Below are 15,947 nucleotides of genomic sequence, written 5' to 3' on the forward strand. Positions count from 1 at the left end.
CGTTATCTCAGGAGCCGCTTGAGCCGAACGACAGAGACATTTGCAAGAAAGCAGAGTAGCCATAAACACGCCTTGACGGTATGACTTGATGTCATGGTGAATAGTTGACCGAGCAGGTTTCTACTCGAGATGGTGTCAACGGTCGTAATAACACACTACTCATCTATCATAACTTACATAGTATGGTTGTGCAACGGGATACTTAATGGGGAAGGTGATCACTGGAATGTTTCAAGAAACAAAGAAACTACGTATAAATATTTCCATTGAAATGAGCAAGAAAAGGTTACTCCGAACTTGATATTCCATATGTGTAGGTTCAAGTGCCTTGCTCGGACGCATGTGTCTGCTTGAGGCCGCGCGTCAATAAAAGAAGACATGATTTAAATGAATGCATGTGATTGGGGGCGACGATAAATTGCTGCGCCCCCCACCCCCCACAAAGCGTATCCTCTAGTGTTCCTACCTCTGGGGCCAGCTCAGTTAGGCCTGAGGGGCCAAAGCTTGTCGTTTTCCTTTTTTCGGGCCGGATTTCAGGCCGGAGATACTCTTATCAGCTGGTGCAAGGCCACGAGACAATGTTGGACTCCATAGACCTCAACAAGAGCTGCAGTGGGTCCAAACATTTGAAGTCTGGACGTAACCAAAATGCACCAAACCCCATACCAACTGGTAGATAAGAGACGGAGACTTTGTACAATTGCGTGATTAATTATACAACTTTATATTATCATGCGAGTAACGCATTGATACTGCGACTTTGGCCTCCGGAAAACGAAGGGGCTGAACAGCAAAATACAGTGAATAAATTTCCTCCGAAGATTGAACGAAATTGTGGAGATCCACGAGTTAAAAGATCACAATTTCCATCGGTTACCCGGTTTCAGCTTTACTTAAATCTCATGCCCACAGTAATCATCTTCTCTGCTAGAAATTATATGATCAATCTTGGGGCTTCGCCCGGTGTGTAATATGAGGGCTTCATGTATCTGTTGATGACGAGCACGTCTTCATATAGATAATGAATATTCAAGAAAGGGATGGTCTCTACATACAATATGTAGCGCGAGGGAACAACATCTACATATCCAACTTACTCGCGTCCAGTCAGCTTACGCGTAAGACCCACTACCTCTGAAGATAAGGACTGGTGGGGTGAAAACTACCAAGTTGCCATTTTACGCACTTTCATTCCACACAAAGAGTTTAAATGGGACATCAAGAGCAATTCCCGAGTTAAATTTGTACGTGCAATCTTGAGTACAATCCATTGCGAGATATTTTTGAGCCTGTATCTTGTTGATGTTGATATCTGTCACTCATACATATAGTTACAACCAAAGTCCTTGTCATTATCATTGACATAGTCTTGCTTGATATGTTTGATCTAATCACTGCATTCGCAATATTCGCCCTTGTGATAGGGGGACGAGCAGTCTTAAGTTCGCAAAGATCCGTTGGTTTCACTAGAGGACAGAAGATTGCTTCTTTCTTTTCTCTTATCCTCTATCTCTGTGGTGCTAGTCTTCTTGTGTGGGCACTTCTATGGCGAGGTATAGTGATTCAACTATTCTCTCCATATCTGGCTCGACGACTCATTTTGTGGCAGGTCTCATATGCTTAAAGCATGAACATTTGGGACATGTCTTGGCGCAGATCAAGAAGCTCTGTACTGGCCTAGGTAGGGCATCTAGTATTCTTTTACTGGTTTCTGCAGGCCTCTTTCTTCTCGGGCTTTGCTTGAAAGTAGCAGTATTATGAAGCGAAGTACTGTGACTGCCTTCCGCCATGATAAGGATTACCTATTGATTTTGCCACAGGTCGCATACCCCGGAAGGTATCAGACGGCCACCAACCGGTCAGGGGCTTTAGTGACAACCAACAAATGGATTCGATGTTCATTTACAGATGAACATAAGATATGGAGATATGGGCACCGGGTTGTAGCGGAATTGCGGTTTTCTTGAATATAGGCAAATAAACGCGGAAATATACTCTATCGTAATAGACTTGAAGTAAAGTTCTGATATTCTGGATAATGCAAAATTATGGAAGCAATGATGTCCAACGCCGCTGTCCCGGTCGAGTTGGGATAGACCGTCAGCTCGGCAGCCAACTGCTAGGCTAGTAAGAATAGTTAAGCCCCCAGCGAGAAGATAAAAGTCCGAAAGGCACTATCGAAATGTTGTTAAATCAGTGCCATTCCTTTGGCCCAAAGATCTCACCCTCGGTTACTATCAAGTATCTGCAATCTTGAACGTCGCATGTTGACCTGCTGGTGCCCTCTGGCCATTGCCATGGTTCTTTGGGAGAAAGATTTTGCCCGGGAGCCTCCTCTGATACTCTCCCCCGATTGTTATAAGTATGTATCCAGCATAGCAACGATCCCGAGTAATAATCAGGAAACACTCTTGCACAATATTTGGTTAACAAAGTCTGACAGTGCTTGCTGGTGTTCTCTGGGCGTATACCAACCTTTCCATGTTTCGGCAACCTTCATGCTGGCGTGTGTCTTCAGTGTTTGGGTAAATTGCCGGCATCCAGACTGGCGGAACAAGTATTCATTTGTTCTTGAGGCTTCTTTGAATACTGGCTTTGCAATGGCCAGTCTTGTACAGTTTTTGCCATCACAAGCGCGAATGTCATGGTAGGCAAAGACTCTTCATAGTCCTTTCATAGTACTAACGGGTAAATGGTGTTGCCAGGCATTGCATGATGAGATTTTGGGAGTATTAAATTCCTAGGAAAACTGAGTCACTTCCCAGGATCACTTGAACCGATTGATTGATTGATTGATTGATTCATAGTCCATCCCAGCAGCCCTCGTGGCAGCTATGCGGCATGTATAACTAACAATACAGATATTCCTGATTCTTGCATCCAAAAATTAAACTATTCCTCTCACCAATTGCTTCCTCCATCTCTTCCCAGCAGTTGCACCCTCACGTATTCATAATTCTAGTAACCATTCTATATCTTTGACTTCTCAGGTGTTTCCTGGCCCTCCTCTGCTTTGTTTTCACAGTAATCACTCGTCTGCAGTAAATTGAGCACTGTAGATGGTGCGATAATTTGATAGAAAAGCGGGGCTTTTGTATTTAGGACCGTCAGGATGATGTACGCAGACGGTTATATATATTGTGAGATTATTAGTAGTTACTATAGTCTGTTGTAGTAGATGTAAAATAATACTTACTTATTTTTAGATTATTGATCTTTTAAGAGCCAGCCTATTCTATAAATGTAGATTATCCTTATTACTAAATGTTGAGCTCTAGTACTAGGCTTATCATACATCATGTGATATGGTATGATGTACTATTATCCACAACGTTCCAGTATCTAAATATTGCCTGTAATTTATTGCATTGATACTTCTTCACAAGCAGATAGTATCATGTCAGAAGGTCTGGCTGTCTATGAAGATTACATGGAAATTCTTGTTCTCTTGCGACTTCCATTATATTACATTGATCCCTCATTCAGTAGACTGCCATGATTCCTCCCGTTCACTCTACCTCAGATGTCCCTTGTTAAGGATGGGCATGCCCGCCCAATCGGTACAGCGGTGACACTGCGACGTCTACCCATTGTATGGGCTGTGGCACCGCGAACCAGATCGATGACATGTGTTACTGACCCGGCGTTTCGAGATAGAAGAACAATTCTGAAGACCGTTGTCAACCGAGAAGTTATGCCAGGAAAAGGTCTGGCAAAAAGGAGGAATTTTAACCGCAGTGGTTTCATATAAGCACATATGTGTGACAGGCCGCAAACAGGCCAGTAGATGCATAAAGGCTGGCCAGTTGTGATTTCCGCAAATGGTCAGGTTGAAGTCCAGATAGTTCACCCAAGTAAGTGAGAACTTCCAGATCGCACTTCTCCTCAACCACTGTCAGAGAGGTTTCGGCATGGTAATTGACCCATTTCTTATGGCTAAAATTGATTCCCGTCTTCCGAACCAGCAATACGACCTACAATTACGGATTGCCTTCGCAGCGAGGAGAAGTCCGTATTCAAAGTACAGATTACCGAAAGGCAGTGGTTAATTGCTCTGAATGGAAAGAGATATTCCCCTTCCTTAAGAAAAAAGAAAAAAGGCTTGCAACGGCGTCCCCTGAACCCCCTCATACATAATTTCCATGGTTGTAATCCTCGTAAAGCTGGGATTGAAAGTTCTCCATGTTGATGAAAATATCTGCGGCGTCATGAAAACCAAGCGAGGATGCAGCCTCTAACAGGTGATACTCTCCTTCAATATCGCAACCCAGAAATATCATGACAATGTCCCCTAGGATGACCTCCTTCTATAGCCTTCCCAAGGACACTGACACCTCGCAAGGGAACGTCAATGCCCCGAGCAACGAGGAAGCTGCATGCAGTCTCATGACCGCAGTTCGCTGCGAACCGGAGCGGAGAACTCCCGTCTTGGTTAGCTGCGTTGATATCGTAGGCTTGCTCAGCTGCGGCCTTTAACACGCCGGGGTTACCCTGGCTCGTTTTACAGGAAATATCCACCATAGTACTTCCGAATTGGCCGTTGTTCTGTTTTCACTGTATAAGAAACCAAACCAAGAATAGTGGCGAAACTAAAGTGAGGCAAGAAGATTAAACCAGAACCACAAGTTGAGATTGATATGAGCTCCGCCAAAACCATTTCCTCATCTTATTACGAAGGGGAAATATCAACACAAAATATGAGATTGGGCTTTTACTTTACAGAAACCCCTTTCTATTATTCCCTAGAAAGTCAATTTACCCCAATTCCAGGTATACAGACACGTTTGAACTAAGACCGTGTATTTCATACCACAAAACCGCGGTTTCTGGGCGGTGAGTGATATCCTATCCCTGGATTCTTATTATCATAATCGACGAAGGATCAAGACGTATAAAGTTCATGGCGGAGGGCCAATCGGCGACGACCGTGCAGGAATGATTTGTCATGTTGAGTAATCAAATTCTGAGCCGAGGCTGTCTCATTGTTAAACCACGGTAAGGTAGTTTTGTGTGACTGGCACAAGGCGGCTAAGAAGCGTCAGGGGCAATTTCGAGGTCAAGAAGCGCCAAGACGGTACTGTGTTCTTTCAATAATCTTTGTTCAAGATAATTTCTATTGTCATATTCATGATAAAGTTATACAACAATCCACCACTCGAATTACAGTGTTCTCAAAAAAAGGGTCAACAAAACGATAAGACCTCGACAATTGCATGAAAGGTTTCAGTGTAGCGACGCTGCACCTTACAGCATCTCAATATTACGACTTAATGGCCCAGACATGCCGTAGCTCAACATATCCTATGTTGAATAAACCAACTGAAGATTCTGTTGCAGCCTCATTACTATAACCTAAACAAAGACGAAGTACACTAGATGTTCACTTGAAATATATATCTTCTCGTACTGCCTTCCAATGAAATGTATGTCGAACATCTATTTACTGAATGTTTTCGAGATTGCTCGATGCCATGTACGTGCGTGTGCACAGATCAGGGTAACGTTTTTATGTTCGGACTATAGACCAGAAAGTATAGTACTGGATTAGCCCGTTCATTACGTTATTTTATGTACACTATGTGATCAAAAGTCTCGGGACACTCAAAATTTCCCGGAATTCCAATCATGATAAACTTCTAGATAGATGACAGATATGTCTATAGTTACTAAATAAATATGAGTAATTATTATTTCTGTAAAGTGTATTGATTATTTACAGAATATCTCAAGTGTCTGAGGAACAACAATCTATAATAAACCAACTTCTTTGTTGTATGTTATGAAGCATATAGAATATACATTTTCATTACTTTAGCTTAATCGTGATCAATACAGTTTCACCTAGAAATGATACAAAAATTATCTTGGTCGAGTAAGAATTATAAAGTATTTAATATTGATAATAACTATCCGTTTTTCAAGATATTATACTATATATATTTGCTGAGATGATTGTGTACGAATAACGTAACCCACAGTTAAACGGCCCACACGGTTAGGCGGCCCAGCTGGTAATACTATATAAAAGATCCTTTTTGAATATAAGATATCTCAACCATTAGAAGTCAAAGAAAAATGAATTTTGATATTTAAATTTTAAATAATATAAAGAATCCTTAGCTATGTTCTAAAGATCTTATAAATATATATAATAGATTATCATAATACAATACCCTTATTTTATATGTATTATATAAAATAAGATCTATTGATATAAATAAAAAATTTTAGAAATCTGAAAAATGTATAGAATATATATTCTTATATATATAATCTATCTATAATATTAGAACCACTCAAATACAGTATTCGCTGAGATATAATAGATTTAAAAAAGTATCTTTTATATGGAATAGTAGGATGGGCCGCCTAACCGTGTGGGCCGTTTAACCGTGGGTTACGTTAACTACGATGAGTTTTGGTGTGTCAGCAGGATGTCCCGAGACTTCTGAACACATTGAACATTAGCTGTTGTTTCGAAGCATCCCGAGGCAGTCTCAACTGTGGGTTTCTTGAATTGGCCCCCTGACTATCAGGACGATAGAACTTCGATGATTCGACAATGAGCCGTAATCAAAGAGTCTAGCTTTTTGATCAATACTTCATCCACCACTTAGGGCTGTTTTGACGTGAGTAGACTTTGTTTATTAATCATGCCGCCATGCGACTACAAAACTTCCCGCGCCGAATCCGGATACGCCCAACCCGTTACATATGAGCTGGACTCTATCATTTGGGAACGTCTGATTGGGCAGAATGAGCCGATGCACAGCACTTCCGAGTCCCAACAATGTGAGCGCCACTATAATCAGACTCTCAACAGCCGCTAAAGTTCGAGACACCGCTTGCTTAGGCTTTTCTCAACCATGCTAACTATATTATATTCTCTTCTACTAAAAGAGTTATTCGGCTCCTAATCTGACCAACGTTCAGCTCTCTTGTCAGACCACATGCAAATATTTCTACAGCCTCAACTGAGCAAAGAAAAAAGAAAAATCAGAAACGTGCAACGCAAAAGTTGAGACTTTAGCAATGGCGTCGGCCAAGGAATCCAAGACACAGCATTCTACAGAAACCTCTACGGACCTTTGCTACCAGGGAAGTTGTCATTGCAGGGCTGTACGCTTCTCCGCAAGGTTTCCGTCGCCGCTGTCGCAATTAACTGTGATCTCCTGCAATTGTATGTATATGACTACAAGTCGAACACAGCAAGTCTATAACTGTCCTTCTCTGCGGAATAATTATAGGTTTCAAACAGAATTAGTTGCTAAACTAACAACTCTATCCAGGCAGCTATTGTCACATTGCAGGCAGTTTGCTGGCTTTTGCGGATGATATGGAGGTTCAAGGAACAGAATCACTGACGGTATGAGTCAATTAGCTTAATAACTCTTTTTATTATGCTTTGTTATACCTAATATATTACGACCTACTGAGATGAATGGCCCATATACAGGAATATCGTTTCGCCACGCACACTATACGGATCTTTTTCTGTAAAATTTGCGGGGCTAATGTGTACAACAAGTCGATCAATCCACATTTCCAGTATGGTAAATGTGCTATTAATGTGAGTGAATTTCTAGCGGTTGCTCATAGCCCATCACTTTTGTCTACAGTCTATGCCTGTTTACCATGTTTGAGGATTGCAGAAGAGCTAACAGAGATACCGGGATTCCAATCCAGGTGCGCCTACTGCATGGAATTGACTTGGAGACCATAGAAGTGACAAAGGGTGATGGTAAGAATTTTCGTCTGCCGCCTTTAGAAGATAATTCCCTGTAGTCCTCAGGGCGCAGGCACCGTGATTTATGCGAGACTCGTGAGCGCCCAAGTCATGCTCTAGCGCAGATTACATGTCAGATACCTAGTCAGAAAATGCACGAAACATCTTCTATGCCCAATGGTTTCCTGTCTTAGATATTGCAGATATATATCCAGTGTTTCTGCAAAGGAGACATAATTTGTGATCTTAGTTCTCTGGGCCTGCAGTGCAACCGAAATAGAATAACTAGTACTGTAGACTATGGGCAACCAGCCGCCCAAGGCGAGGGCCTTTTGAGTCTGAGTATGCTTCCAATCGACCATAGTCACCTAGTATGACCTTACAGGTTAAAGAAGATTTTGATATTTATCTTCTGTACTGAAGTAGTCTACGTGTCTGAAGCAATTGGGTGGTTTTCTTCTGCTTCAGTGAATGGTAAAGATGAATATGAGCATCACGTATCAGTTCCTTTTGGGACTGGTTTGATATTATTTTTGACGAGTTGGTTAGAAGGAGCTTCTAGAGCTAGAGGGCTGAATTTTATTGCAGAGCTGTTCCAATTGTTTACTAGTGAATGACAAATAACTTTCTGCAAACTCAAAGTCAGGATAGAGATGCTCCAATTTTGCGAGATTGATGGATGATGGTAAATGAGAGAATGAGCTGGCCTACTAGCTAAAACAGATCTTAGCTCAGAATACTGTTCATATTTGGTGATGATTCTACATTGCCAATAGAATGCGTCTAATGGGTGAGCCTATTTAGTTAATGAGCCACCTGACACGAGATACAGAGGTCTTTTGGGACGAATCGGGCAAGGAAAATGAGGGCAAGATAACTAACTATCGAGAGAACATAGTTACTAAGCCACCTGGAGCACGGATAGTACTGCGGCCAGCCAAGGATACCCGAATTCCTTCGACCCACATGACAGTTCAAGTTAGTACCCTCCATAGTGCCGTCGACTTTAGTTAAGGTGACATCGTGTTTGTACTAACGAGTACTATTTAAAGCCGGACTCATTCCTGCTCGTCCATTTCACAATCGGCGAAAGCCTGAAAATAGACCAGCAAATTGGCTCTTACATCAAATTTCCATCCAAGGATAGGCAGTGTGTACCCAAATCCCCCTCTCCCCCTCCCTCTCTATTACCCATCCTCACCTTGTTATTCGAACCGGACTGTCCGTCAAGATCAGACACTTACACCCATGCCCAAGCCCTAAAACACCATGTATTCAGCTCAAGATTGAACTCTGTCCGATTTTACAGTATACTCTCAGTCGATCAACACACGACGATGACCCAAGGCCTTTTGTCTTCATATGGTCTCCCGTTGATGACGGGTATAGTGAAGATGGATTCATGCTTCTACGACATACCTCAGAGGGTAAGCTGGAAAGGGTACCTGTACCAGATGCGACCCTAGATCCTCTAGATATGGTGCACGTGGAGTACCCATTTGACCTTCAGAAGCTAGAGCTTGGCGGTTCCATCATCTACTGTCACAGTCTTCCACGCAGGTACAGGGAGCATCTGGAACCCAGCGAAACTTACGAGCTGGTCTGGACCGGTACAAAGATTCCTTTGTGGGACTGGGGAGTCCCTAGTGACTATGTAGGGTCCCGCCTGACTGCTAATCCGACACAGCCGGGTTTGATTTTACCGGGAGGCCCAAGTGTTACGTTTACATATGAGCAGATAGAGTCTCCGGCCTTCAGTCGCCGGCAATCCACCCCACCATTACTGCCATCAGACCGTGTGTAGGTCTTTTCGCCCATCCAGGGGCCGGGGTTCCCATCCTCGGCAATTCGAAAGGCTTACACTTTCATCAAACAGACAGGGCACCCCCATCCTGAGCGTAGAGCTCCCCGGTCCGAAGACCATTGTCCCCGAGGGAAAACACTATGCATCGTTGCATGTTTGCTACCATGGTGGCCCCACAGATCAGCCGATAATATTCCGTGACCATGTGATCTGGGAACTGATTCGCTCCTATCGTCTAGAGAGTGGTTTGTGGGAGCTTCAGGAGGGTCCCTGTGGATGTTCTGGGCTTTTAATAGATGATTTTAATATCACGGTCAATGTGGTGGAGGACGAAGGCTTCATTACTATTAAGCCGGGAGAATACTGGAGTCCCTCATGGATAATTATAGAAGACATCTATGGTTGGAAAGTAGGAGATATGTGGCGCTAGCGCTTCAAGGGTGGTACAGTGGACTTGCACTGGAGGTGATGCGAAGGAGGGTTGGCCATATAGAGGAAGGTTGGATTGACCAATAGTCGACAATTGACCTAACCATGTAAAGGTGGGTTTGAATATTCAACGCAAACGGCGTGATATCCCCAGAATGGAAGACGTCATTTGGTATCGTTTGTGGACAAGTGTTTCATTTTGTGCAAAATCCTGTTTCGTTGATGGAGATAATTCGCAGGATGTTGGAATATTCATCTTTAAATTAGGACTTAGTGCCATGCTCTAGTTTGCTAAACGTTCTGCTGCCCGGATTTGACTGGCAATTTGTTTCACATTGCTTGAATCGCAAAATCCCAGCCATGGCTCTCACCTCAATGCCGCTTGTATTCTCGAAGGAGGTGAAGCATTATGATCCAGAAGACTGGTACAGTGAAATTCAAAAAAACAGCCAAGACTACGAATCTTTGCGTATTGCTAGCCTGACTCGAGTCAAAGACCTTGATTCGGATTGGGCACATGAATATGTCGAATTCATTATCCAGGGTCAATTACCAATTGGACGAGCACGTGTATATGCAAAGCGTGGGGTACCGAAGATAAGCATTGACAAAGTCCCCCCCGCGATGAGTGTCAATACCTCCACGTTCGTAAGTCAACAGATCAGTGTTAATCCTTTCACGTTTTGAAGGGGCGCCGTTGATGGGGTCACAATCGGTGTCAATGAATGTGACAAGGAAGGCCGATGGAGAGGCCTTCCCCATGACCTTCCGCTTCCATTGGAGTACTTTGTCTACGCGGACAAAAAGCTTAGCTTCATCAGCTTGGCGAAGACTATCTCGGAAGTAAGCAAAAAAGGAGCCGCATACAAACTTCTGCGCAACAATTGTTACTGGTTTGCCTACACCGTAATGAAAGTCTGGGGAAGCGTACATAAAGAATCCAAGAAGGTGGTCGCTTACAACTTGGGCGGAAGTGGTCAAACGTTGGAGGATCTCTGGTCGTATGGTAAGGCTCTCTGGTATAACAACACCTTTAAGGTATGTGATCGTTCCTACCGCCCTCCCGTACTTGGAAATAATCGCAAATGACTATTCAATTCAATTCAATTCATATTCTTATACCTGATCGAGCCCGCTAAGGAAGATGCTAGCTATGCAGGTGCTTCACCGTTTGAAGCAGGAATATGGCCCCGAACGCCGTCAAATCCCTCAAACTCGCAGTAAACACATAAAACAACGCATGCTACGACGTTCGCAAATGACTAATTCCCCGCCCAGAAAGATGCAAAGGAGTTCGACGATTTGCGAAGAAGTGGGTTTGTGATGGCTGAACTACCTTTGTCTCGTGAACGTACGTCGCCGGTGGAACATATTACCACTTTGAAAAACGTGGTATTGGATCCGAATACTATTGATCGGTACTTGAGAATCCCTCACGAAAACTCTATCTCAGCGGATTAACCTACGGTAGGAGCTGTATACATCGTTCGGTGTGTAAGGTTAATGGCTAATATAATGTCATTCAGGTTGAACTGTACCTTGAAAATGCGAGCGAAAAGGTGAAGAAACAAGAGGAAACGCAGGGGGGGCTGAGATGGACTGAGGAGGTAAGTAACGCCCTGGTACGAGCAAGACTGAAAAAAAAATCTGAACCCTATCGACATTTAGTTCGACGAGAATGTTCGTGAGCTGGAGGAAAATATCGGGAGAGAGATGAGTGACAAGGAGAAAAATGACATGTATGAGAAGATTGAACAGATGGTGTTAAATTCGGTAGGCAAACTGTCCATGTACCGACAATTTGAATGTATGAGCTTACAAAAAGACGACCTTCAGGCACCAGACAGTAGCGGAATCACTTCCAAACAGCTCGGACTCAATGAACCACAGGCCAGACAGCATTACCTGGTGGAAGAACTCCTCGATAGGTTCGCGGCAACGGTTGTAGCGGAAATGGACAATGATTCGGATTAATGAAGAACAGGTCGACAGCATTTCACAGCTGCTAGGCTACTCCTCATCTTCCTGTGGTGAATAGGACCTTCCTTTGCCGCGTTATGTCTTTACCTTGTTTATGAGCTCGGAAGATGCCCTATAGAAGAAGGGTAATAAAATTGGAGTGCAATGCTATCAGGGTTTCTACTTCAATTCAACTCATATTCTTATACCTGATCGAGCCCGCTATATAAGATACTACCTTCCAATGAACTATTTTCGATGTATCGCATTTGGTAGAGCCCATATTGTGCATGCAGAATACTAGTAGTTGCATGGCTGCCACCTCTGATATGGAGGCACGGAAGGTGGACCCGATCCTGGACTTTCCATGTGGGGGAAGGTGTACAAGAAATAGTAACATAAAACCTATTTAATAATATGATTTTTGTTTTATATTTTTATTTAGCATAGCATTATCCTACACTATAGAAGACTTCACTAGATTATAGTAGAATTAATCTATTAGTCTACTATTTTCTAGTATTTATTATTAGGCTAATAAGAAAAAATATAACTATTAAAGCTGATAAATATTAGCAGGACTATCAGAAGTCTATATTAAGAATCTACTATTTTTTTAGGGATATTTTTATATATTGTCAGCTAGAATATACCACTTATTGCGCATTACTGCTGTGGAGGAATGGACTCAGTCTATATTATTAGGTGTCTAGACCAAACTTAACAATCTAAGGATTGCTAGCCCATGATCACGCTGCAGATTTGCTTCCTATAGTAGAAGAGAACCAGGGACTCGGGTGTCCGAAGGGGCAGTCATCGTAGTGCTAGAAACTGCTAGTTTCCTTGGAATGAATCTGTGGAGAAGTAGAACAGTATTCGGCATTGCAATCTCAGCACCAATGATCGTCTTTCCGGGGACGCTGTCCATAAGTAACACCGACAAACGTTGATTTGCAAACACGTGTAGTCCCTTTTTCTCTAGACCAGTCAATATAAACTTGCAGGCTTTTTGGATGAAATAAGGTATCTGAAGTTGAAGAAATTGGCGGAGTTGGTTTAATTACTTAGATACACTACCTGCTGTATGTGAGTTGGTATGCTAATCAAGGAGATTATGAAGCCACCCAAGAGCAATATCATTACTTGTCCAACTCTTTCCACTTAAAGTGATATAGTACAACTCCGGAGTAGCCTCATGCCACACATATTGATTTAGCAGCAAAGATGAGCTGTGGTGGAGCCGCAGTTCTTAAGACACAGATAATCATCATTGAAGGGACCCATTCATGATTACCAGCCTATACAGCCCTTGCACTAATTTCACATAACTTACTATGACATATAACGCGTGCAGCTGAAGCTACAGCATCCGAAAGCCCAGCTCGGCAAACGTTGTATATATCTACCTCCAGAATAAGATTTATAGATATATACTATATTCATATCCTCAACCTGTCTCACTGAAGAGATGAGACCAATTCTGTGCAATCCTGGGAACTCCACGTCTAGCACATTGATGGCCGTGTGTAGGTATATCCTGAATTCAGTTTAGGATTCCATTGTGTACAATGATCAGCCCAGCGCTCACACATAAAAGTGCTCATAGGTGGCTTTATCTTAGCTGGCAAGGTTGACCAGCCAAAGTATCGTACGCATGAAGTTGTAAGTGGGAAACCTCGCTTCTCTGTATTTAGAATCTATCTTTTAAGCATCAAGTCCTTTGTATATGTTGACATTCTTGGACTCCCAAATGATCTACTACTATAGAATCGGTGCTCTACAAGGAATTTCCTAGAGTGCTCATCTTGAAACCTGCTTATCTTGGTATTGAAACCGGCTGCGCACGTGCCTTTGAACGTGGAATTTTCCTTCCAGGAAGTTCCATAGCAATATTAAGATATTTAGCCTGAGATAAAGCTCCTATATCAAGAAGGACAAGTTTTATAGCTTAAAGCGACCCGTTAATGATGTAGGGGTTTTTTTTTTTTAAAAAAAAAAAAGCTGGTTCGGCGTCAGATTACGTTAACTACGGGTGGAAGAGATTGTACGGGTAGTAACTAATTATTGGTCCGTATAGGGCAAATACGAGAGGGGGTTTGACCCACTCATGTATAATCAAAGAAAAGATCCGACGAACCAGGCCTCAGTGATCTAGCGAGAAAAGGTTCGCACCCTACAATGTGCAGGGGATAAATCAATAAATCAATCAACACTATTTGTATCACAGGGCAAGAGGTACGTGCAATAAACTAAAAATACAATCGCGTTGCTAATCCTGAATTTTAGCTCTGTGGATGCTCGGCCAATATTCCGAAAGGGGGTGTAGGTTCTCGTATTCGTATAGGGACACGTTCTGTTGTCATCGAAGCTATGTATCCAATGAAATTGACGAAAATGCATACAATCTGTCAAGGATACAAATCATGGTCCACACAACCCGCAATGGGATATCTCAAGGCTTGCAAAGTTTATCTTTGAGCACGTGAGGGCCCCGCTTCACTGGCCAGAGATCCTCGTCTAAGCACGTGAGTTCATCTCTATGATCGAGTAGGATCATATTGAATTTCTTGCTGCCCTTCCTTCACTAATGCTGGTTATTATTTCTTCTTCTTCTTCTTTTTGTTCTTGCAAGTCCGCACGATGTTCGAAAGGAATGCTGATATTGCAGTATCTCCATTACATTCTATACCTGTAATCAGTGGCACAGGAAAGCTCACCAAGCGAAGTATTCCCAAGGGCGCACATTCAGGAAATTCAGGGGGAGAAATTGCTGAGTATAGTATTTCTATACCTATCAATGTGGCCTCTGAATATTAATTGCTGAGCAGTGATGCACGGACATCGCGAGATAGCACAAGCCCGGAAACATTACCGCCAAGCCCGTCTTATATCACCACAATATTCTATCTGGCATACCCGCCGCCGCATAGCTCCTCTCCTTTTCGCCAGATCAAGCCACGGTTATTACTTCAGCTCCTCCAACAAGCAGCTAGAAAGAATAGACTTCATCCAGTTTTTGAAGTCTTGCTTACAGCGCCAGTGGGGTTACAAAACCACCAGAAAGAGGTCCGCTGTAGATCAGGTGACATAGCCTTGGTCCACGGTGATTATTATAGTGATTGTACTTTACCGGACGGCTCAAGAGCCAGATATTCGGGGGACGAGGAAGATGAGGATGAGCGAGCAGGGAAGATCAAAGTGCTTGCAGTTATTCGAGACCAGCGGAAGAACCATGCAAGACGGGATCATCTAGGACAAGCTGCTGACAATGACAGCGGCCCGGTCAGGTTCTTCTTCAGCTGCGGTGCTATATGGGAAGCCATCACTGCACAAAATGGAAACAACTATCAGTTAGTAGCAGTTGACCCGGGGGAAAGTACGGTCAATGGAGATTTGAAACTGATATCCTGGACACGAGAATGCCCTTCCCATGAAAACGGGGAAAACGAAACACGAAGAGATATCAGATTTCGTCTGAGCATTGTGAATGGGGATTTCCAAGAGTTGCCGATAGTGGCCACTGCTACAATGCAATCCATTCAAATCAGGTTCCAACCCAGGAGACATGACGACCTGAAGTCGCCCTCATCTTGCCGACCCTCGTCATCACTCCCATCAATCAGTAGGGAAAGGGCACAATTGCTCACCACAAGAGACAATCCGTTCGGCTCCCTGGACGTATCAATTTCTGAACCGTTGTATCTCTTGTGTCTTGTTCTTACCTCAGCTGTGTGGGTAGCTTCCAGTGAGGGATGGTTAATTCTGTGAAATTGTAAGGTCACAAGATGAACTTCTTTGGCCCGCGGATTGTCAGCTACGCGAATGGAGCAGACGTGCCATGCTCAGGGGATGGTGTTATGGTTTGCTTCTTGAGCACCTTCTGGGCATCACCAGCGTTCTTCGGGCTCTGTTCAAAATTAAGGTATGTTAACTCCGAAACTTCTACACAACAAAGTCTTCTGGTGATCTGAATGGTGCAGAAACATATCCTGTGACGATTTAGAAAAGCACATAATTCTACCTTGTAGA

At 43.1% G+C, this 15,947-nt stretch overlaps 5 protein-coding genes across 5 annotated transcripts, besides 1 other annotated feature; 4 read left to right on the forward strand and 1 right to left on the reverse strand.

The window, feature by feature from the left end:
- Positions 1-902: 902 nt before the first annotated feature.
- Positions 903-1,367, forward strand: An04g10190 (hypothetical protein; the record flags this gene model as incomplete). The annotated part of the gene is made up of 3 exons (XM_059747811.1): positions 903-911; positions 1,065-1,244; positions 1,332-1,367. The coding sequence occupies 3 exons, from the start codon at positions 903-905 to the stop codon at positions 1,365-1,367; spliced, it is 225 nt and encodes a 74-aa protein (XP_059603689.1).
- Positions 1,368-1,378: 11 nt separating this feature from the next.
- On the forward strand, positions 1,379-2,651 carry An04g10200 (hypothetical protein; the record flags this gene model as incomplete). Its single annotated transcript, XM_059747812.1, has 4 exons — positions 1,379-1,553; positions 1,657-1,681; positions 1,718-1,858; positions 2,198-2,651. 4 exons carry the CDS (start codon positions 1,379-1,381, stop codon positions 2,649-2,651), a joined length of 795 nt encoding a protein of 264 aa, XP_059603690.1.
- Positions 2,652-3,519: 868 nt separating this feature from the next.
- Positions 3,520-4,657, reverse strand: An04g10210 (hypothetical protein; the record flags this gene model as incomplete). Its single annotated transcript, XM_059747813.1, has 5 exons — positions 3,520-3,709; positions 3,778-3,953; positions 4,134-4,252; positions 4,302-4,491; positions 4,568-4,657. 5 exons carry the CDS (start codon positions 4,655-4,657, stop codon positions 3,520-3,522), a joined length of 765 nt encoding a protein of 254 aa, XP_059603691.1.
- A 1,558-nt stretch (positions 4,658-6,215) lies between these two features.
- Positions 6,216-6,403: a repeat region (Title: weak similarity to transposon Tan1 -Aspergillus niger).
- A 629-nt stretch (positions 6,404-7,032) lies between these two features.
- An04g10230 (uncharacterized protein) lies at positions 7,033-11,933 on the forward strand (the record flags this gene model as incomplete). Its single annotated transcript, XM_059747814.1, has 16 exons — positions 7,033-7,180; positions 7,290-7,366; positions 7,457-7,570; positions 7,600-7,741; positions 8,039-8,068; positions 8,153-8,245; positions 8,559-8,704; positions 9,006-9,526; positions 9,603-9,939; positions 10,073-10,131; positions 10,247-10,607; positions 10,695-10,997; positions 11,238-11,377; positions 11,413-11,449; positions 11,486-11,566; positions 11,628-11,933. 16 exons carry the CDS (start codon positions 7,033-7,035, stop codon positions 11,931-11,933), a joined length of 2,895 nt encoding a protein of 964 aa, XP_059603692.1.
- Positions 11,934-14,558: 2,625 nt separating this feature from the next.
- On the forward strand, positions 14,559-15,686 carry An04g10240 (hypothetical protein; the record flags this gene model as incomplete). Its single annotated transcript, XM_059747815.1, has 2 exons — positions 14,559-14,697; positions 14,767-15,686. The coding sequence occupies 2 exons, from the start codon at positions 14,559-14,561 to the stop codon at positions 15,684-15,686; spliced, it is 1,059 nt and encodes a 352-aa protein (XP_059603693.1).
- Between the last annotated feature and the right edge of the window lie 261 nt (positions 15,687-15,947).

This window comes from Aspergillus niger (assembly GCF_000002855.4).
Source record: "Aspergillus niger supercontig An04".
Lineage (NCBI taxonomy): Eukaryota > Fungi > Ascomycota > Eurotiomycetes > Eurotiales > Aspergillaceae > Aspergillus > Aspergillus niger.